General features: G+C 44.0%; 1 protein-coding gene across 2 annotated transcripts in view; it reads right to left on the bottom strand.

The window, feature by feature from the left end:
* kirrel1a (kirre like nephrin family adhesion molecule 1a) overlaps positions 1-21582 on the bottom strand; it is a 39959-nt gene that overhangs the window by 3005 nt on the left and 15372 nt on the right. The window contains exons 2-14 of one of the 2 annotated variants that reach the window (XM_011487770.4): positions 16110-16259; positions 10029-10178; positions 9799-9956; positions 9578-9728; positions 9057-9162; positions 8789-8937; positions 8521-8648; positions 6880-7006; positions 6597-6697; positions 3929-4145; positions 2418-2525; positions 2199-2326; positions 1857-1970 (exon numbers count right to left, since the gene is read on the bottom strand). In XM_011487770.4, the coding sequence (XP_011486072.1) occupies positions 1857-1970; positions 2199-2326; positions 2418-2525; positions 3929-4145; positions 6597-6697; positions 6880-7006; positions 8521-8648; positions 8789-8937; positions 9057-9162; positions 9578-9728; positions 9799-9956; positions 10029-10178; positions 16110-16259 (1787 nt within the window). The remainder of the gene's footprint in view (positions 1-1856; positions 1971-2198; positions 2327-2417; positions 2526-3928; positions 4146-6596; positions 6698-6879; positions 7007-8520; positions 8649-8788; positions 8938-9056; positions 9163-9577; positions 9729-9798; positions 9957-10028; positions 10179-16109; positions 16260-21582) is intronic. The other variant, XM_004080056.5, reaches the window with a different exon arrangement.

The following is a 21582-nucleotide window of genomic DNA, read 5'->3' as shown; positions in this document are numbered from 1 at the left end:
AAATTTCACATAAAGACCACAACTTTTCTCACTTTTTCCACATAGGTTCACGTTTGACTCACGTTTGACCAGTTTTTATCTGTCAAATATGTACTACATGTACGTTGTGGTTGTGTTACACAGCCTTGATGCTTTGTATTGACAAAAAAACGGCCCTGTTACTTTGTAGTTTGTTTTTCTTTATTTTTGATTTGCTCTGTGCAGTGGTGGCTTTAGGCATGGGTGTACGGGCCAGTGCCTGGGGTGCAAATTTAAATTTAAAGGGGACGGGGGCTTAGTGCTTGGAAACAAACCAACAAAAAAAAATCTGCGCCACCATCGGTTTTCTATTATCTGTTATATCAGAGGTTGGAACGGCCAAAACCTGCGAATTGGCGCCCCCCCCCCCCCCCCCCCCCACAGCTGCATGTGCTCCTGTCTTTGAGAAGCCGCCAAAAATGTTTGTGAAGAAAAAGGGGAGGGGTGCAGGGCACCAGGATCATGCCGTGCCTTTAGCTCATGCTAATAATGTCATTCTTTATGAACTATTGTAGACATTTTGATGACGTGTCTTTATTTTCCATCAATGTTTTCTTTGTCTACCTGTGGTTTAGTTGGTGTCAGTATTTGACATAAAGACAGCAGGTAATGCAGGAAAGCAGCTGCACTTTATGACATCATAAATAAACTACAGATTATTTGTCTAGAAGAGTGTTGAGGTTTTTTTTAGAGGATTTTTACTGTTGGTGTTGCACAAAATTAGGAAAATGCCAAATATTTTTATAGAGAGCATAATATCATAAGTAATTTAAGGTTTAACTTGATTTATTCTGGATTAATATTCCTGTCTATCTTTATTCATATTTATGTTAAAAAAACATGAGTTTTAAAGGTTTAAAAGTTGAGCTTTAGTGTGTTCAATAAATGTTTATCTCGTTGCGCGGGGGGATTTAGACCCCGCCGCGCAACTGAGTTTGACCCCCCTAAAATACACGTTTATAAAATTCATGCATTTTTGGTGTAAAATGGCCAAATAAAAATAGGGAACACAAACGGATGTCATCAAATTGTGTGTTTGCTAAGAACCGCCACTGGCTCTGTGTGGGTAAATAATAATGACTTGATAACACGAAACAAAAAAAGAGTACAAAAAAAAAAAAATGCCATTTTGAGCCTAATTTCCTTTATGCATGTCCTTTATACATGTTAAAACACCCAAACCACAGTTTTCATCAGAGTGGGACTTTCCTGCTCCACCTTAAGCAGACCCCTTTATTCCAGCAGATATGTTCATTTCGCAACATTTTGGGGTAAAACATGTTTTTTTTTCAATGACACTTGAGCTGAAGCAGCGAGAAGCCTTTCCTCTTTGCTCAGAGCTTTCACGTGTCGTCCTGCGACCGTCCAGCGGGGTGAATCCCCGCCAGCTCAAACACAGGCTGGAAAAGCAGTGGGCTCCCAGCTGAACACTCATAACCCCCCTCTGCCTCTCCTGACAAGACTTTAACTTTCCCAGACTCTTCTTCTATCCAGTTGTGTTCTACTTTCTGTGCTCCTTCAGGCAGAGGAGGGCGGAGGAAGAAAACGAGCCTGGCAGAGGGAGCCGCCGGGGGATCTAACCACCTCCTGGGGTGGATTCATGTCTGTGTTTCCTCAAAGCAATCCAAGGCAGCGATCCAGCCAGAAGGGTGGGTTTGTTTGCCCCTCACAGATTATTCATGGAGGGAGACTTTCTGGAAGCTGAACTGGTGTGAAACACATGCATCACTTCGACCCGACCCAGCGGTGTCAGAGTTAAGCTGGGGTTGGTGCCGGCACGGGGGGCCGAGGACGCTTTCACCAAAAGCAAACCAAGAGCAGAAAAAACCCGCTCTCACCTTCAGGTCGTACTCCTGGCGGGTGTCCAGGGTGTCGCTCCGGAGGTCAGACTTGAGCTCTATGTCGTCTTTAAACGGCTGATTGGAAGGAGAGAAGGACACAGAGGGGAGAAACTAAACCATCAAACAAAAAAAGGAGAAAGAACAACGAAAAAAAAAGGAGGGAAGGAGGCGACAGAGTATGAGAGGAGAAAAGAAAATTGATTAAAAAAAAGGTGATTCGAGAGGAAGTCAGTGTTTGCTTTAAGTCAAAAGGTGCAGCGCTGCAAAGAGAGGGTTTTTCTACAACTACAGGCTGAGAAAACAAGAGTCAAGCGCTAACACAAGCGTCCCGCCGCTCACCGAGTACACCGCTTTGACCATGCGTGAGGCTGTGGACACGCTGCCCGAGTCCTCCTCCAGGCTGTGCGTCTCCTTGTTTATTGTCTCCACCTTGATGTCGGGTTTACCCAGCGTGACCCCGCGCCGGCCTGGAGGAGGAAAAAAAACAACCAAATCTTTTCTGTACAGCAACGCGAAGAGCGTCCGAAACAGTGCTGCAGCACGCGGAGCAGGACTCACTGCCTTTGCGCTGGCGGTAGAAGATGAGAACCAGAACCAGGAGAAAAATGAAGAGCAGGATGGTGGAGCCCACTGTTCCAACGGCTATAATCCCCACTGGAACCTCCTCTGTGGAAGAGACACACGGTTAAAACAGACCATCTGTAAAGTCAAACCTTTTCATTTTTTCATTTTAAAGCAGTTTATGGCAGATCTATTAGGAAACAACTATTGCCTCAGTCACATGCACCTGTGTGGAGGATGGCCTGTAGACGGTCAAAGACTCGCATCTTAAGCGTCGGTGTGTTTTGCAGCTCCCTTCAGGCTCATGCAGCCGCCTAAGGGACCTTCATGGAAATGGAACGTACCATTGTCCTGCTAGTATTTGTAAAGTTAATGGAAGTTACAGGCACTAATGACGTACGGGGGATCCTGTTGTACGGTGTTGATATGCCACACTAATGCTGCACGAACTGGGTGTGCAGGTGATGCGTCTGTGCCCAGAAGACGCCTGTCATACGTCCAGAAAAACTATTCTCTGACTGACTAATTTCCTTAACAGTCAGGCCACAGCAAGGAGCACACAACCAACCTGGACGGAGTCTGCATTTATCACGAGAACTTCAGGGAAGTAAAAAAAGAAAAGTCTGTGCAACACGCCTCCACCTCACCTGTTTCACCCTTACGTGTTGCGCAAGTGTTCGCCATGACCTGTCGCCTGTAGCATGCCCGTAGAAAATATGTGTATGAACAATCTTTAAAAGTTTCCTGCGGGTCATCTGTGTACAGGTTTGCCCATTTTCCCCCCGCAGACAGCAGTTGGGACTAAGGCGTAAAGTCCTGCTCCCTGATCCGGGCCTGCCACAAACCTGCCAGCCGTCCAGCAGTGGACTGCTTTTATTAAGGAAGTACGGAACCACAAAAACTTTCAGGGAGGCCACTGAGGATTTGTTACTGAAGAAAACAACTTTAAAGTTCTTTCCAAACACAGAGACTGCAGCAGGAGAAATGTGAACCTCTCCTGACTGCAACTGAACAATCCCAGCCCAAATGACATCAGTTTGTTATTTGTACTTTGGGATTAGGTCCTCTAAAATATCTGTGGTATTAAACAGATGGCTACTCTACAAATATGTTAAATGCATAAACTACAGGAGGAACTCACTTTGAAATGTTGAAGTAAATCTGCCTCAAAGGTAGAACAAAAACCCAAACAGCAGAATATAACAATCATTAGCAAAAACAACAACAATTACCTACAGTATTTTGGCATTTGGTCATGGTTTGATTAAAAGCTTGGGGTGACTTTGGTGTTATCCAGCTGTTTATCAGTCATTGCAGAACTGCTTTATGGTATTATGTTTATGGATCATGCGTGGCATTTTTAAAGAAGATATGTGATTCTCTATTCCACTGATAGAGCAGCGTGTCGTCTGCATAACTTTAGATCAGAATAACCAGAGTGCCTCACATAGTCTTAAGGTTTGGTGCCAAAATAGTAACGTAAATCCTGGAGGAGAACGTTTCCACACCTTTCTCCTCCAGCGTGATGATCATGGTGCCCGGGCCGAAGGAATTCCAGGCCGTGCAGTTGTACGTGGACAGGAAGTCAGACTCCATCACGTTGTTGATGGTGAGGGTGGAGAGGACGCCGCCGCCCTCGGCGGACAGTTTGCTCTGCTCCACCGTGTACCTCTCCTGCAGCGTCCCCCTCTCCTTCTCCCACACGTTCTCCTTCCAGGCCCACACCTGCAGCACAACAGGCTCTGTGACGTCACCATCCCACACTCATTTATTCACATTCAGTAGTGGCAGGTCTACAACCGAGGTTCAGTACTGAAAGTAAGCTCATACTAATGACTAAACACAGGGGCGGAGCTAGAACATTTTATTTTAGGGACGGGAGGGGGGCAGAAGACTTTGGAAGGGTGGCAAAACACCACAGTGGGAGGCAAATAAAAGGATCAAAAAAATGTATTTCTGACAGTTATTTTTGTTAAGCTTTGTTAAGCTTTTATTGATGATTTCTTAATTTAATTTAATTTCTCAATAATTATGCTAATACTGACTCAAAAATTGGGGGGGGGGGGGGGGGGGTAAGTGCAGGGCAGAGCTTTGCCCCCTGTAGCTCCGCCCCTGACAAAACATGACATCCAATGCCTACATGGGGACAAATCGGGATCATCTCAACGTGAATGAAATAAGAACAAATATTTGAAAATTCAAAGACGGATTAAACTGAAATGTACATTTCCCCCCATTTTTTAATATTTCGTTTAAGTTTACAATGTGTACTTTTGAGTTTACAGCCGTTTTCAAATTTTAAATATTTTTTTCAAATCTACCATGTCTATTTTTTACAAGTACAATCTGGTTTTTGTCCATTGTCTTTGGGCTGATGTTGATTTGAACCCATAAATGATTCCATGTACTTTGACGCATTCTCTCTCCAATGGCAAAAGCGGAAAAAATTTTACGTCTACCAGGGGAAATTCAAAAATAAATAAATGAAATAAACTTTAAAATATTTCCGCACGCTGTCTTTTGTGTGTTTTGGACGTGAGGGTTTTTTTAAGACACGATATCGTTTGTCCGGTACACGGTTGAACACATTTAAGTAGTGATGGGTCCGGCAACACCGACGCGTCGCCTCACGTGTGGAGCTCCTAAAGTTCAACCCCGTATCGGTGCGCGTATCGCTCCAGGAAAAGTCACATGACCCATACAACCACTGTGTCAGTGTGTCACAGAGGAGCCAAACAAGGAAGCGCGTCTACCAGCAGTGTCGCCAGATTCTGCGGTCTTCCACCCAGTTGGGTCATTTTGATTTTGCGGGGAAAATTTGATTTAGGCGGTTGTATCAGTTTGACTGGTTTTAGTCCGTTTTATTATGAATCTAAGCTATCTTAGGGGGGGTTGATGTGGGGTTGATGTGCCCAGCTTCCAGCTGTTGAACGATTCTCGCGCCGCCGTTTTCCCCGCCCACCTGTGTTTGACGTTTTATTTTACTGAATGGTGTTGAATGTGGTGTTTTGATGAGGTTTGTGGAATTATTTAATAGTTTTAATAGGGATTTTGGCTTTTTGTTTCTCCACTTCCTCTCAGTTTCTGCTTGATGTGGTAGAATACAATTCCATTTCAAACAGACTCTTATTTGAATTGAATCCTTTTATGTTTTGGAGGTTAAATGTGGCATTTGTTATGCAGAACTGTCAAACTTAAAAGCACCTCCTCGATGCTGGGGCGTTATAGAGACAGACATAGGAATGAGGAACTACAATGGCAAATATTGTAGTTCAGAGTTTCTTTATGCGTTTCTTAACCTGCAATGACGTTTTTGGTCCAGCAGGAGTCAGTATTGAGTGACACAGTATCAGCAGAGTCTCCATACAGTTTGGTCAATGTGCCGAAACGCTTCACGAGGCCTCATCTAGCCATGACTACGTTTAAGATTGTGTGTGTATTTTGGCTGGCAGAGGGAAGATGTGGCAGAAAGTCATGTCAGTCCCACTCAAACACAGCGGTCCACACTCATGCACACTGCATGACTTCCTAAAAGCAGCAACAGTTTTGCAGTCAGGTGGCACGAGGCGGACTGAGCTGGCGCAAACGTTGCTCCTTCCCCACCTTTAGAGCCGCTAAATGCAGCTCGATTATGCAGCATTGAAGCGCTGGACTGGCGTACGTGAATTATGCAAAAGTCCACATGTTCCCATAATCTGCTCACTTAGACTGCAGAGAAGCAGAACCTTGTGGCGTTTACGGGGACATCCTCTCTGGTCCTTTTATATTTCATGAAAGTCTTTTTGTCCCGACCCCCTGCCTCGCCGCTTGCATTAAGGGGGCGCACGCTGCGAGTCAGGATGGATCAGTCATGGAGGCATGGTGAGCAGAGAAGCAAGCACTACAAATGTGTGACGCAGAGCTAAAAGCGGACCGGCTCCGTGTTCGCGTCGCTGTGTCTTTGTGACAGGGTGGAGGAGAGTTCGAGGGTGAGTCACCACTCAGAGGAAGAGGGGAACGGTGCCGTAACACATTTACCAGAAATGGAGCCATTTAGGAAGAAGTAGTGGTCCCGACAGCGTAATGTCAATGGCTGTAGGACTAAAAGCTACAACATGGGCTCTTTGGGACCAAAGCCTTTCTCTGTCCGGCACCGTTTTTGTGTGAATAATGATGTATACTTATATTTGGACTTACTATCTTATCAGGAGGGGGGGTGCTGGCGATGTAGCACTTCACCTCTCCTCTCTCCCCTCTCACGGCATACTGGACAGGGTCACTGGAGATGATGGGGGGGCCTGTGGGACCAGAAATTCCATGAAAAAACAAAAAGACATGACAAGTATCTACTTTTTTTCCCCCCAGCCTCCTTCTGAAGTGAGGAGCAGCAAAAACACGACACATGTGCACTATTTTACATTTCCACCCTTTTAACTTTGACATCATCGTCATTTTTGCACAAACAAAAGCTTTTTCTGACCGTTGACGGTGAGCGTGACCTCCGTCTCTCCCACTCCGATCCGTGGGACGATGGCCTTGCACACGTACTGGCCTGCATCCGCCTGGCTCACTGACTGCAGATACAGCTGGTTGCTGTTACTCAGAACCTGTGGAGGAGTGAAAAAAATCAACAAAAAAAAGGCGAACAAAATAAAGTCCATGCAGAAGAGATGTGAGGAGGAGTGTACGCATCTTCTCTACTTTACACGCTTAAAAGACTCCATGTGATCTACTACAATGACCTTACCTGCCTAACAGTGAACGCTTGAGAAGTAGTTTGGAGTTGCCAAGCAACCACATCGCTCAGCAAATGAGATGTGGGAACATTTTTGGCTTATTATGAGATCACCAAGAGACGGGAAGCCCCTGATCATACAGATGTTGGTGTGAGCCAAGTTAATGGTACTTTTTTTAAATTATAGATTATTTTCATTGTGCTGCAGCTGTCTTACGAATGATTCCAAAAATATTAATTAAAGCCACGCGCGGCGTTGTATGGTGGCCCTCAGTGTCTGAGCGGCTGGGTCGGGCCCCTCACTCGCCCCTTCTGCTCTGGTGGTTAGACCTGGTCAGACCAGCCTAAAAAACACACCGTTTTCAAAATGGCGTCTTTTCTGTTGATTTTATCTCCATAGCAACCATTTTATTTTTCGGTCGCCTGGGGGCGATGAACAGATTGATGTAATTTAAGAAGAATCTGCAAAAGTACATTTTTGGATTTCCTTGGCAACAGAGGTTTTTTGCTAACCGCGCCTACATTCCCAATTTGTTCATGTTGTGTGTTGAATAGTTTTGTTCGGCTTGAGCCAACGAATCATGTCTTACATTTTCACAATACTCAAATAAAAAATGCGCAAGAAACAGGGAAACTGCACTTTCGTGAGCTCGCCAAACTAACCTAGTTCAAAATCTACTAATTTTAAAACCAACATATGTCCCCAAGTAGCTTACTAAAGATGCTTGTGGAATTAGGGAGTGATAGATCGAAATCCCAATGAGTTTGAATTTGTACTAAAGGTAATTGTTGGTCACTCGCCCAAGTCAAAGGTCAACAAAACTTCAGCGGTAGTTGTACATGTTTTTAGGAATCTTTAAAGCCTGCTCAACCAAATTGTGGAGCACATTTTAAAAAAACACCTTTAAAGTTCCAATATGATAAATCTTACGTAAAATTAAGAATAACATGTTATTTCTTTATTCAAATTGTGGTGAATCAGGAGCAGATAAAATATGCAGTTTGAAAAAGATCCTGAAAAAATGCTGGGCGGGGCCACAAGCTCCTGGCTCCGCCCCTTTCTGATTATCCACCTACAGACCAACAGATCCATGAACGTCCTTGTTTTTCTCGTCGAACTGGACGGCTGGATAGATCTGATATTACTCGCCAAATTTTTTAAAGCAGTGGCGTTAAGTTGGGGTTGTGAGGGGCTGTAAGCTAGCAGGAGAGCATGTTAACAGAGTTCTCAGCAACGGGGAGGGGAATAGGGGGTGGGGCTGCTTCACACCCGACATTTTAGTGTGAATTTCTAATGAATTCCTGCCTCCCCCTAGACAATAAGCAATAGCAGAAAACCTTCTCTATCATTTCTCGGTTGGATTCACTAAATGATCTGCTACTTACCATGTTGGAGCCCTTTTTGAACCAGGTCAGAGTGAGTGGGGGGTTTCCAGCCCATTTGCAGTTGAGCGTGACGTCCGAGTTGACATCAACTGTTTTTGGCTGTGGTTCCACTAACAGGATCGGCCCAACTGCAGACAGAGGAGGGAGAAAAAATGCAGTCTTTTTAAGGAGGTCAGAATGGAATCAGCCGCTCTGAGAGACTCAAACGTGGCTTTGGTCATCCTGTCACTGATATGTGGTAAGGGTACATGAACGCCACGTGACTCACACTGAACGTCTACTAGGATGCTGACGTTGGTCTTCCCCACAGCATTGAAAACCAGACAGGACACTGGCTCAGTGAAAAAGGAGTGGTCCGCTTTGGTGGTGAACACACTCTCCCTGGCGCCCTGGAGCACCACGCCGCCTTTCGCCCACCTAGTGTTGACATGAGAACATTGAAGGCTGCAAGGATAACTCGAATGGACACCTATCCCATTCCCATTTAGACTTTAATTTGAAGCTAGAGAGACTCAAAGAAATGAGAGGACACTGACCTGTAACCCATTATGGGGGGGTTGGCATGAGCCTGGCAGGTAAAAGTGACTCTGTCTCCTTCCAGGACAGAGCGCGGCTCAATGGACAAGGTCACTACTGGTGGATCTGAGAAGGTTGACATAACAAAGGCCTCATGACACAGTTTTTCAGGGAATCATCTGATGTCAGCAGGAATGCAGAGTTTACGACTGCATGAAGGATACGAGCATGATAAGATACGAGAAGAGAAGAGCAGAAAAGGTAAGGTACGATACGGTACGGTACGGTACAAGATAAGATATGATAGTCCTTTATTCGTCCTGCAATGGGGACATTTCAATGTTGCAGCACTACAGATCGAAATAAAATAGCAGGATAAGTATGTACAGATAAATAAAAAGAGTAAACGTGTCGCATATTTACAAAAACTTACAGTAAGAGAAAATATATATTATAATAAGTAACCTGTTTCCTAAACTTTCCAAAGCTATTACTTTTTGGTGCATATACAGTACATTCTGGTATAGAGAAGCAGCCTTACGATGCACGTTCAGGGTGACGGTTGTGCTTTTGCCGGAGGGCACGGCCAGGTTGGAGGTCACACAGCTGTAGTTCCTCCCAGTGTCGGTGTCTACCGGGTGGATGGGGAGGTGGCTCTGTGTGGTCACCCTCTTCCTGTCTGCCAGCACCTCCTGCTGAATGACGAAGACCAGTTAACACACACGCAGGGAGGTTCACTGTCAGAAAGGGAGTCAAACTCGCCGTGATGCTGACGGCGCCCTCCACCGGGAGCCCGTCTTTAAGCCACTCGATAGTCGAAGGCGGTTTGGCCCCCCGAGACACGCAGCTCAGATTGTAGGACTCTCCTGCATTCAGCAAGACCTCCGGTCCCCCGTCAATCACAGGATCATCTGGAGGGACTGGAACCGAAGAGGAGGGTCATCATCTCACGTGCACTCCTCACAGATATGTGCACAAAAGCTTAGACCTACTGAGGACGGTGAGTTTGGCTCTCCTGGACCTCAGGGCGGCATCGGGGGCCTGACATTCGTACACAGCGTCATCAGACAGATCGGCTGACAGGATCTCCAGGTTGTACTGACCCGACTCCTGGACCCGCAGCACACGGTACCTGGGCCAGGCTGGAACACAAAAACATTTGGAAAACAAGCAAAATAAGAGCCTGCAAGTTTATTCAAGACCGAGTTTTTTCCAGTTACCAGGGATAATGCTACAAAGCCTTCAACCCATTGTTTTCCTGTTTTTCTTTTATTCTAGTATCTTCCACCTTTTTTTGGCACTTAACGTCCTTCCACAATTTTCCACCTATTTTAACCATTCAACTATTAAAATGTTCAGCTCTTTCAGCTAATTGCTGCAATGACTTTTGATTTTTCAAATCCTTGAACTTTTCAAGATATTCCAGGATTTTTGCCTCCATTGAAATAAATGGGGAATCCTTGAAAACCTTTGTTTCTTTCAACCATTATAACTTCAACATACTTTTAGCTAGAGACACCATTCAAACGTTAAACTGCTCACAAGACTTTAGACTACAACATACGTTTTGATATCATTATGGGATGGCGACGGTTTAGCAGCCATTTTGTGATCTTCAAATTTTTAACTATTCAGTCATTTCTTCAGCAAGTTCAGCTTTCATTCAGCAGTACAGCATTCAACCCTGCATTTTCTTCTGGAAATGCAGCTCCCTATAGTTATAGTATCTTCCTCCATTTCTTGCCGCTTAACTCCTCCTACAATGTTTCATCTATTTCAACCATTCAACTATTCAAATTTTCAGCTCTTTCATCTTTTTCCAGCTGTGACTTTTGGTCCTCCAAATCCTTGAACTTTTCAAGATATTCCAGGATTTTTGCCTCCATCGAAATACATGGGGAATCCTTGGTGCAGAAGCTCGCTGGTTCAATACCCGGCTCTGGCATTTTTCACAAACATATCTCTTTTGTTATAGTGCTGTTTTCACTTTATTTATGGTCATCTTTGATAATTTCTTTCTTTATTATTTTTTTTGTGCCAACTATAACCCTTTAAGTTTCATTTTCATTCAGCAATAGAGCATTCAACCCTGCATTTTCTTCTGAAAATGCAGCTCCTACTAGTTTTTTCAGCCTTTCAATTGAAACTTTCAAATAACAAGTAAGCGTAGATCACATGCCCGAAGTTGCCCCTCTGCCCATGTGGTCTAAGACACCATGCAGCTTGTTACAGCTCCTGCTGATTAGAAAACAGCGGATCTGTGTCAGGAACAGGGTAAAACCTACATCCGCCTGAAGGACCGCCGGCACATGCGGCCACATGATGCGACTGATGCGCGCCCAAATAAACTCTCCGGCACAAACACATTTGCACGCACAAAAACAAACTCCGCTCATCCCTTCCCTCATCCAGCGCCCAGCGGTCTCCCTAGAATTCACTCCGTCAGGGGGCGCCCATGCAGCAGGGGGTGGAAAGATGGATGCATTCTGACGGCGGCATTTATACGGGACTCAGAATGTGCAGAATGCATGTTTGCTGCCTGAATTCCATGGGAAGCTCTCCACTGCATGTGCAGCCGCTGCTGCCCGCCTAAACCTCCACGTCCTGCTGTCTGAATGCATCTGTGCATGCGTGTGCCTCTCGTTTGAGTGCACTTGCATGTAAAAATGTCCAGGGACAAGACCGTGCACGAGTGTGGGGTGTGCACGTACAGAGGGGACTGTGTTCATTCAAATGTTTTTAAAAAGCTGAGGCTGGAAGAAATGGGTCATTATGGTACTAATATGATTAAAGCAAAGTTAAGAGAGAAGGAGAAAACCACACTAACACTAAAAGAGAAAGGGCAGACAAGGACAGGCAAGAGGAGAGGAAGAAGGGACATGAAGGTGGACAAGGTGGACGAGTTAAAAGAAGACTATGACAGAAGACTCAGAGCGCCAAAGGTAGACGAAGAACCGGAGCAGGAGGGACGGATAGAAACACGGAGTATTAGATAAGGAAGTCACTAAGGACTACTATGAAAGATACAGAAGAAAAGGCATGAAGACCTTTCAGAGTAGGACACAATCCTGCTAAATAACCATAACAAGTACTAACCAAACAGTGTCACCAATCGAGCGCCCCCCAACCCAGGGGGGGGCAAACTTTTTGACCCCACAAAGGGTTACTAATAGGCCTGCACAATAAATCGCAAAATGATCGCAATATCAAGCTGTGCAATATGCGTATTGCAAAAGATGACGAAACTTGAAATAAATGGTTAACTTAAATGTGCCAAAACAGTCTTCTGGCAGCTTGAAGTATTTAACAAATCAAATAAATCCATTTATGCATTTGACCAATCGGATAGACGCCTCCATGTCATTTCACCACCAATTACACCACTGGGTTGATGTCCTTCAGGTGAAAACGCAAACCTAGAGTAATGCGTTCATGTGCTGTTGCAATGATTGGAAAAATGCCTGTCCGACTTGAACGACACACATAAACATCGGCAAATATATTTGCTGACATATATTTGTTATTTTCCCACTAACAGCCGGTTGTTTCCCCTGAACAACCGCCAAAGGGCCGTCCACAACCAACATGGAGGAGAATCTGATCCTTCTACTCCTGAACTTTATGATATTTTTCTTATCATAAGTCGAGAAATCATTTTTCTTATTTTAATTATTTTCTGTCCTCTGACTAATGTGGGACAGCAAGTCAGAGATGGGAAGTACCGCTGAAAGCGCCGTCATTAAGAAGTACTATGCCGTCATTAAGAAGTACTATGCCGTCATTAAGAAGGTAAACTTCAACGTACAAAATAAAAAAAAAGACGGAATGATCTCATGAATCCAGACGTGGAGACGTGTTTACTGATGCTTTTGTAGCACGCTTCAAATCAATAAACCTGCTCTCTCAACATCATGTGTGTCTTCCATGCATTGTTAATGAGACGTACAGTCAATGCTTCCATACCGATCAGGCTAAAAAGTTGACGGTAGCTTCTTCTCCCACCAGTGTCTACTTCAAGGAGGGGCAACTCCAGGCCTTGAGGGCCGCATTTCCACATGTTTTCCAACGTACTGCTGCATGAGTCCTGCATGTTTTCCAACGGCCCCTGCTTTGGCATGGTCTAATTGGTCATCAGCCATCATTGGTCATCACTGGGCTTGGATATGTGGAAATCATGCAGACACACCGGCCCCTGAGGTCCTGGAGTTGCCATCCCTGGTCTAGTTTATGAATACATTCCTGGACGAGCATTAAGCATCAGACTTGATGCGTCTTAGGAGGCACCAGACTTGGCGGATTTGCTCAGAAAAATTATATTCTGGTTTTCTTTTCTTCTTCTGCATTTTTTTGATCCAACAATGTAAACTCCCTGGGTAATTGGTTAAAAATGACGCCTACAAGCTTGAGCAGTTACTTCAGATGCTCGGCGACAGGACGCTCGACTCAAAACAAGTTCTGTCCAACAAAATCCAACCAGAGAAGCCCCGAGGACTAAAGAGGGCAACAGTGCGGTCAGCACAGTTGGGGCCCTCCGCGGTGAAGTCTGAGCACGAGCTGATGGTAACACGGCCTTCAATAAGTATTAGCCGCCTGATGTTAGCCGCTGGTTTTCTGTCAGATGAGATGAAAGGATGCTCCTCAACAGAACTGAAGGGTGTCAGTTTGCACATCGTGCCTGCGGGGCTGACACGCTCCCATCAGACAAGTGCACTGAATGTGGGCAAATTTAGCACCGACTTCAACGTCTGCATGTTCGGAATGAGGAGGCATGTGCTGTCTCTGTGCGAGGAACGTGACAGCCGTTTATCTGACCTCACGCTGTGTTTACTCTCTTCAGCTGCAACTGCAATGTTAAGCTGCAGGGACAGCCTTCTACCTGGAGAGGATGGAGAGATTCTGCTAAACTGCAGGGCAGCTGTTGGGCACTTTAACGTTTGTCGTAGTCTTTTTGAACTCTGCACAGGGGCAAAGATGCGTTGGGATGTGTACGCAGCTCTTCTCGCAGCAGGAGCAGCAGCGCCGCTTCTGCAGCACTGTGGCCACACAGGCATGAACCTCCATTATCAACATGTGAAGCCAATGCAGAAGAGCCTAAGGCCAAAACACTCTGGTCTCAAAGGGCACGCATCAAAACAGCCGGCCCAATTACTTTGCATTATTGAGGCAGAAAACAGTGGTCCTTGTGGCTCTGCTGCCCTCATCAACCTTCCACCCCATCCGACAGCAGCTACGTCCACGGTACTGTGCCTAATAACAGGAGAATTCCTCAAACAGGTGAAGAAAAGCAAAGAGGGGGGCAAAAATCTGTCATTTGGGTGAAGCCAAAGCTTAAAAGCACCAACCATCAATTAGTAAGTATAATTTGTAACACTGCTTGTTATCATCTTTTCATCTCCAGATGCATAGAGGAGCTTTAGAGACAGGTTATCTGGAAAACATAAGACAATGGGCCTGCAGTTTAATATCTGTGTTCTACTAGAGGTTCAAATTAATAAGTTGAGTTTGGTCTGTATTATTCATCATGATAGATACCCTTCAAATCTAAGAGACATGCGGAAAAAATCCAATTGTTTGATTTTTAAATAATTTCTTGGTATAATGGAGCTAAAATAAATATTTATCTTCTGCAAACAAACACGAATCCTGCTCCTCACAGACATGTTAGTTCATCTTTAGGAAGCCCTTGTATCCTCCACTGGTTACCTGTATTAATGTCACCTATTTGAACTGGTTACCTGTTAAAAAGACACCTGTCCACACCCTCAAACAGTCTGACTGTGACCTCAACCACGAACAAGACCAAAGAGCTGTCTAAGGACACCAGGAACGAGATTGTAGGCCTGTTCAAGACTGGGATGGACTCAATCAACAATTAAATAAACAAGTAGCCTGATGAGAGGAGTGTTGGAGCAATTAATAGAAAAACGGAAGAAACACAAGATGATTGATAATACTGGTCTTCTTCATTGATCCCAAACACATCGCACGGACAACCAAGAAGTGGCTACATCAAAAGCCTTTTAAGGTTTTGGAGTCTCTGAACTTCAGTCCAACAGAGAATCAGTGGAGGGAGTTGGACGTCTGTGCTTTCCAACAACAGCCCCTAAACATCACAGCTCTAGAGAATATCTGCATGGAGGAATGGACCAAAATAGCAGTTACAGTGTGCTCCAACCTGCTGAAGACCTACAGGGAACCTTTGACCTCTGTCATTGACAACCAGGGTTATTTCCATAGTACTGTCTTGAAAAGGAGTCACGTCATCTAGAGTTCAAATCTTCCTCAGGCGGATGAAGACACAAATCCAGATGCCATAACTCAACTTCAAGACGTCACCTGGATAAAGGAGAACCTTCACAAAGACTAAAAATATTGAGGTTAACTTTGGTTGTTGACCAAATACTTGTTTTCTAAACTCTTATAAAAAATACATTGGTTAAAACTCAAACAATCTAACATTTTTTATCTGTGGATTCTCGTTAAATTTCATTGTTTTCGGTGTAGATTAACAAAAAAAAGTCTGAAAATCCTGAAAAGAACCAGGAGATAACTTTATGATAACATGGTTTTTAGTTAGCAGCTGCTGACCTGACACTGAACTAAGATCATTTATTTATCTTGATTAATTATACAAAAGCATGACTTACATTAAGGCCGCTCCATCTCCGTTCAGTAAAGTTAGGCAGTCCTATAGACTAAATCGTCTGTGGTTTAAAGGTAAAGTCAGCTGGGAGTTTACATTTAAGTCTGCTGATTTTGTGGCTGCAGATGCTGACAAATGCATTTAAAGTATATAGGGCAGATTCTTCGGTGCGTGGGAGATTTTTCTGCTTTCATGAAGCTAACCATCATGACGTTTGACGTCAGGATGGTGGCAGAAAACGGTCCCACTCTGACCCTGTGCTCTGCAAAAACAGGAGACACTGAAATCCTGTTTCAGCCTCATTCTGCCGTGGAGTAAACAACCTCAGACATGAACGCCAGAAATAGGAGGGGGGGAAAAAGGAATCTGAAAACATGAAAACCATCTCAGTCACATGCTCAGAGGCTGAGGACGGCCTCTGAAGTCTTACCCCGGAGGTCCTCGCCGATCCCCAGAGCCAAGCCATCCTTGGTCCACTGAACAATGCCGGAGTAGTTGAAAACAACGCAGGACAGGATCACCCTCTGGCCCCGAACCACCGACTGGTCTGCCGGCTCCTGGGAGAACCTCGCCGTCCTCACTGAGGGGATTGGGAGGAAGGATGCGTCAGAAAAGGTTCTCGGCGTGTTCACATCACAGCGTCAAAGCCCTCCAGCCAATGATTGCATTTGTTTATTTTCTGTGGTTAATTGTTTAAAACCCGCATTGCCCCAGCAGCGATGGACGGCTATAATTACCACCTCAGTGGCTGGCGGCCGTTAACCGAGCGGCGCAGAAAGAACAGGAGAGAAAATCGCCACAATAAAGGAGAGACGAGTTTCAAGCTGACTCAGCAGAGGCCGGATCAAACGCAGAGCGCCGGCCGCAGGGTTTGCCCGTGGCCTGCTCCGCATCGGCCTCAGAACTCCTCCCTCTCGTCTTTCTCCTTCTTCATTCCTGACTGTGAGTCATCTCGGAGGCCTCCATTCCCCAACCGGAGCTACAGGGGCTGTCATTGTCTGCTAGACTCTCTCGCTCCGGTCTATGAGCCACCCCAGGCCCGTGCGAGCCCACCGACCACCCGACACCAAGGGGGGCAAAACGTGAAGAAGAGATGACGAGTTGTAAGTAGCCGTCCCCGGAAGGGACGACGCGCGTAGAAGAGATACAAGGCGATCACTGGAGAGGAGGTGCTTGAAACGTTCATCCTCCTGGTGATTCAGGGAAACTTAGGCCTCTGGATGTCCTCTACCCAAAATGCCTTGCTTCTCCCTCTGCCTTTGCAGGCTATATGTATGCATCCCCACTCGCCTCCTTCACTTGCTGCCTGTGAATGTCCTTTGGCCCGTACCTCCCCCCTCCCCCTCCCACAGCCTCCTCCTCTCTATATTCATATATAATGCCGTCCGTGTATGTCCTTTTTACCCATCATGCTTTCTATTTCTGTGCTCCTCCTGCTCGCTGGTTGGAAGGGGGTTAGAGGCGGACTGTCACAACTCATTTATCACATTAAATATCACCCCTCCAGCATCCCCCCCTCCCTCCCCCATTCCCTGATCCACCCATCTCTTACCCCCGTTTGCTGTTTCTTCACCTCTCACCATTTACATTTCTCACTTGTCGTCTCTACTTTTTTATCGCCATTTTTAGCCGTCTGTTTCCCCCCACACTCTGCCCCCCCCCCCCGCCCCAGTCTCTCCAAAGGTTCCCATCTATATCTTTTTTTAAAACCTGCCATATGCCTCCGCGGCCCCGTCCCTCATTCTCCCCGACGTGCACTTTCTCTGCCGCCACGTCACATTTTTCAGGATTTATAAAGGTGCAACATGGCCGCTATGAGAGAGGAAAGCAGTCAAGCAAAAACATTTCCACAGCAATCACAACCCTCCGACAACGTGGCGCATTAATATTCCACAGATAAAGGAGAATGCATGGGGGGGGGGGGGCACGTCGCTATCGAATCAGTTCATGGAACAAGAAAAAAACACACCAAAGCCTTCATTTGTGTCCTGAGGAACACCTAAATTAACCGAATAAACAAATGAATTCAAGTCAACAAAGTCTAGAGTATTGTAAAAACGATGATGACCTGTAAAAAACTCAAAAGACTACCAAATGTGCATTCAGTCTTTCTAAAAATGATTTGACATTAATGAAAAAATTGTTAATAATGCAGTGTTTTACAGATATCAGACACATAGAGTCCCCAAAATCCTTTTACAGGGAGTTATCGTCTGTCGTTGTCAATCAGAAATGCACCGTTTTTCTTCTTCCACATGTGACTGCTTTTCTTTTTGTGTTTCTGTTTTGCGTTCACAGAAATTAAGGCAGCATTGAGTTTCCATGCGTCGTACTCCCACTGTGTTCAGATGAGGTTTTTTGGGGTTTTTTTTCAGATTGACACCGTTTCTGTGGAGAAGTTGGAACCTGAGCGACGCTTCTCCTTTAGCCTTTAACTTTAAAGACCCACTCTGCTGGAAAATTGCTTTTTTTAACATGTTCTCCTGGCATTTTTCTGATGATGGAGCACGTATTTAAAGAAAATTAAGCTAAAACGAGAATTTCTGAGGGTTTCTTTATTCAAATTGAGGTGACTCAGGTGCAGATGAAAAAAATGCAGTTTGAAAGAACCTGTAGCTCTGGCGTAGAGCAGGGGCGTTTCCGGCCCGACAGATGGCTCAATCCGGCAAAGTCAGAGAGTAAAAATTATAGGGATGTTTACAAAAAAGTACGTTTCTAGTCCATTCCTGTGGCGAGTTATGATTTTTTAAAGAAATAATCGAAAATGCGCAGTTCTGCCACTAGGGGGAGCAAAGGAAAGCAAAACAGGTGAAACAGCATAACTCTGCACGTGCCACAAGGGAAACCCAACAGCTCTGTGTCTGGGTACGATGTAGTTTGGTTCCTCGTGAGCCTCACCATTGTTGCCACCATTGCTATAAGAATAATCAGTAGTGACGCCCTAATGACCAAGACGTTGTCAAAAAGTAAAAAAGGTTGAAGTAAAGTGCTGAGCTTCATGGAGCAAACATCAAAACCATTTTCAGATGGTGAACTTATGGGAAAATGCTGAAGGCTGGAGAAGTCCTGTTCCCCAAAAAGCAGTTGATCTTTGCCAACATGACTCTGTCAAGTGTTACAATTACAAATCCAACATATATAGCTGTCTATAGCTGTGTAGCTTTCCACAGAATCCGGTGTCAGACCGTGGAACAAGTGAACAAAACAATGAAGCTCAGAGAAGCCAGTCTGTCTGCCATCACTACATCTCCCATGATGCATTGGGTTAAAGTGAAAGGGTCTCTGCACTACAATCAGTCTTCCCTGTTAAACGTCTTGAAACCACAACGAACACATCAAACCGTTTTAAAATCTCTTTGATGAAATCAGAGGTCAGAAGTTTAGTTCTCCTTCAAGGTTTGTGTTTCTTAACAGCCAAACATCCCAGAGTTTGGTCCAAGTCATCTTTCTAACTGAAACATTTTCTAATGACGTCTGGATTATTTATTATGCTAAATTTAAGAAGAAGTAATAACAAGATTGAAGAAACAGGATTAAGGTGAAGTGGCCAACAGACACAATTAAACTAAATTGAAACAATTTAATCATCTAAAAAGAAATATAACATTTTTTGTTAAAGTGTTCAAAGACTTCATCTTTGATTAAGATAAAAGAAAAACTAATAAAACTTCAACATGTTCACTTTTTGTGTAGTTGCAGAAAACATAAATATAATGTTAGTTTTTTTTGTGTAAAATTTATCAAACATATTGTGATCATATAATTGTTCAAAAGTTACAGTTGCCTTTGCACCAACATTGAAAAAAATATAATAAAAATAAATAAATCACTATTTAGAAAGAATATATCTGGTTTTGTGAGGTTACATGAAATTACATGTTGATAAACTGGAGGAAAAAACAACTACCAGGGTAAAATGTCAAATAATTGAGTTGAAAAAGATTTCTGAAAACTAACTTAACTTTTATAACTAGGGGTGTGTATTGGCAAGAGTCTGGCGATACGATACGTATTCCGATATTATACCGAAACACATTTTCTTTTTTTTTTTTAAACATGACTTTGAAAAAACTCTACCTTAATTTTAATATGTCTTCCACTGTAATAAAATGGTCAAATTCAGTTTATTTAATGATCATAATGTCAAGCACTGCAACTGTATAACATATATAAGTTGCATTTACCAAAGCAAATTTATAGTGCTTTTATTTTGGTAAGTTAAAATGTAGAAAGGAAACAGTCAGTGTAAGAAAAAACAAAGAATGAATGTTCTTTAACCAATAAGTTTCTATTGGGCAAATAAAATTCTGTTTACTCTCAACATTGCTTAATGTAGCTTCTCCAGTACTTCTAAACGGTTCAGGAGCCTGAATGGTGCTTCAAAAATAAAGGGGGGGGGGGGGGGGGGGGCTTCAAAAATAAAGGGGGGGGGGGGGCTGATTCTTTCCAGAAACAATAAAGTGTGATGATGAGGCAGCATGACAGAATGAAGGAAAGTTGCTTTAATGATAATGTGACAAAGGTGCTTTGTTTGCTATCAGTCTTCTCTGCCTGACTGCTGCACCTTTGCAGGCACGCTTCTCACACAACTGGTAACGCTCCTCGCCACGATGTCGGCCTTTTTTCAGAGCGTTGTACACATCCCTCTGATCCATAAGGTCACTAAACTTTAGAATCTATTGCTGGGAGGTTCGGCAGAACTCCTTTGCCGATAGCATGTTAGCCAATGCTAAACGCATTAGCCTATTAGCCGCTTCACTCGTATTTATCTGAGCCGCTAAAAAGCACAGCAATCATCGTTTTCATATCTTACTGGCAGCAACATGGCTCAGAGTTTCTGTTTGGTATCCATCCCAAGTAAAAACGAAGTATTTCATGTCTCATAACAACAGAACCAGCTGCCTCTGGCTGCAGTCTTCCTGTTGTCTTGTGTGGTGTGTTGCTGCTCAAAGAGGCTCCTTGTGCTCTGCTGCTAACTAGCGGTCGGAGGGTGAAGTGGAAAGACGAGTCAGACACTGAAGGACGCTCAGAAATAATTAAATAAATAAAAAATAAAAAAAATTAAATAAATATCGTCCCGGCAGCATTTTGAATCAATACCAGTATTGCCAAATGAACTATCGCGATATTTTGCCGAATCGATTTTTTCTTACACCCCTATTTATTACATCTTTTAGAAAAAAAAACATTGTAAAGGAACTACACATCATTACAGACTATGAGTTTCTCCTTTTTTCAATTTTCGGATGCTGGTGTACCACAGGATTTTTGTCTAGGATAAAGTGTGCCTTGGCACAATAAAGGTTGAAAAACACAGTTCTAGAAAACAACACAGGTGTTTTAATTTTGTCTAAAATACGCCATTATCCTAATTAAAAAACCAGATTGGGACTTGAACCTGTTAACATGCACTTTGATGACATCACATTCTGGATTACATCACTCCAGTAGTTAATTCTGCTTGACTGAAGCTCTGTGACTCTGTGTGTACTGCATATATCCTATAAGGGCCTATATAATGCTAAATCAACTTTTTAAGTGTTTTATACCGTCATTCCTCACTATAAACAACCCCAAAGCAGTATTTGGATCCATTCACACCTTACTAAAAACCCGCTCTCTGAGCACCAGCCCCTCCCATTTATCATTCATTGTCGTGACATCATGAGCCAACAGAAACGTTCTTTCTTTTATTAACAAATTACAAAAAGGATTTGTCTACGTTATTGGTGTTGTCTTGTAAAACACAAAAACAGTGAGCCAAAAATTGAGGTTTGGACTGAATTTTGGGGAAACTGAAGAAGCTAAAACAAACTAAAGACCACCTGAGGCGAGACCTTTACTCCTCAGAAATGTCGACTATTATATGGGGGGGGGAGGCATCACTTGACATTACTGTAGAT

Source organism: Oryzias latipes, chromosome 18, assembly GCF_053564925.1.
Source record: "Oryzias latipes strain Hd-rR chromosome 18, Olatipes_Hd-rR_3.1".
In the NCBI taxonomy this organism is placed as follows: domain Eukaryota; kingdom Metazoa; phylum Chordata; class Actinopteri; order Beloniformes; family Adrianichthyidae; genus Oryzias; species Oryzias latipes.
This window is presented reverse-complemented; position numbering and strand designations above follow the sequence as displayed.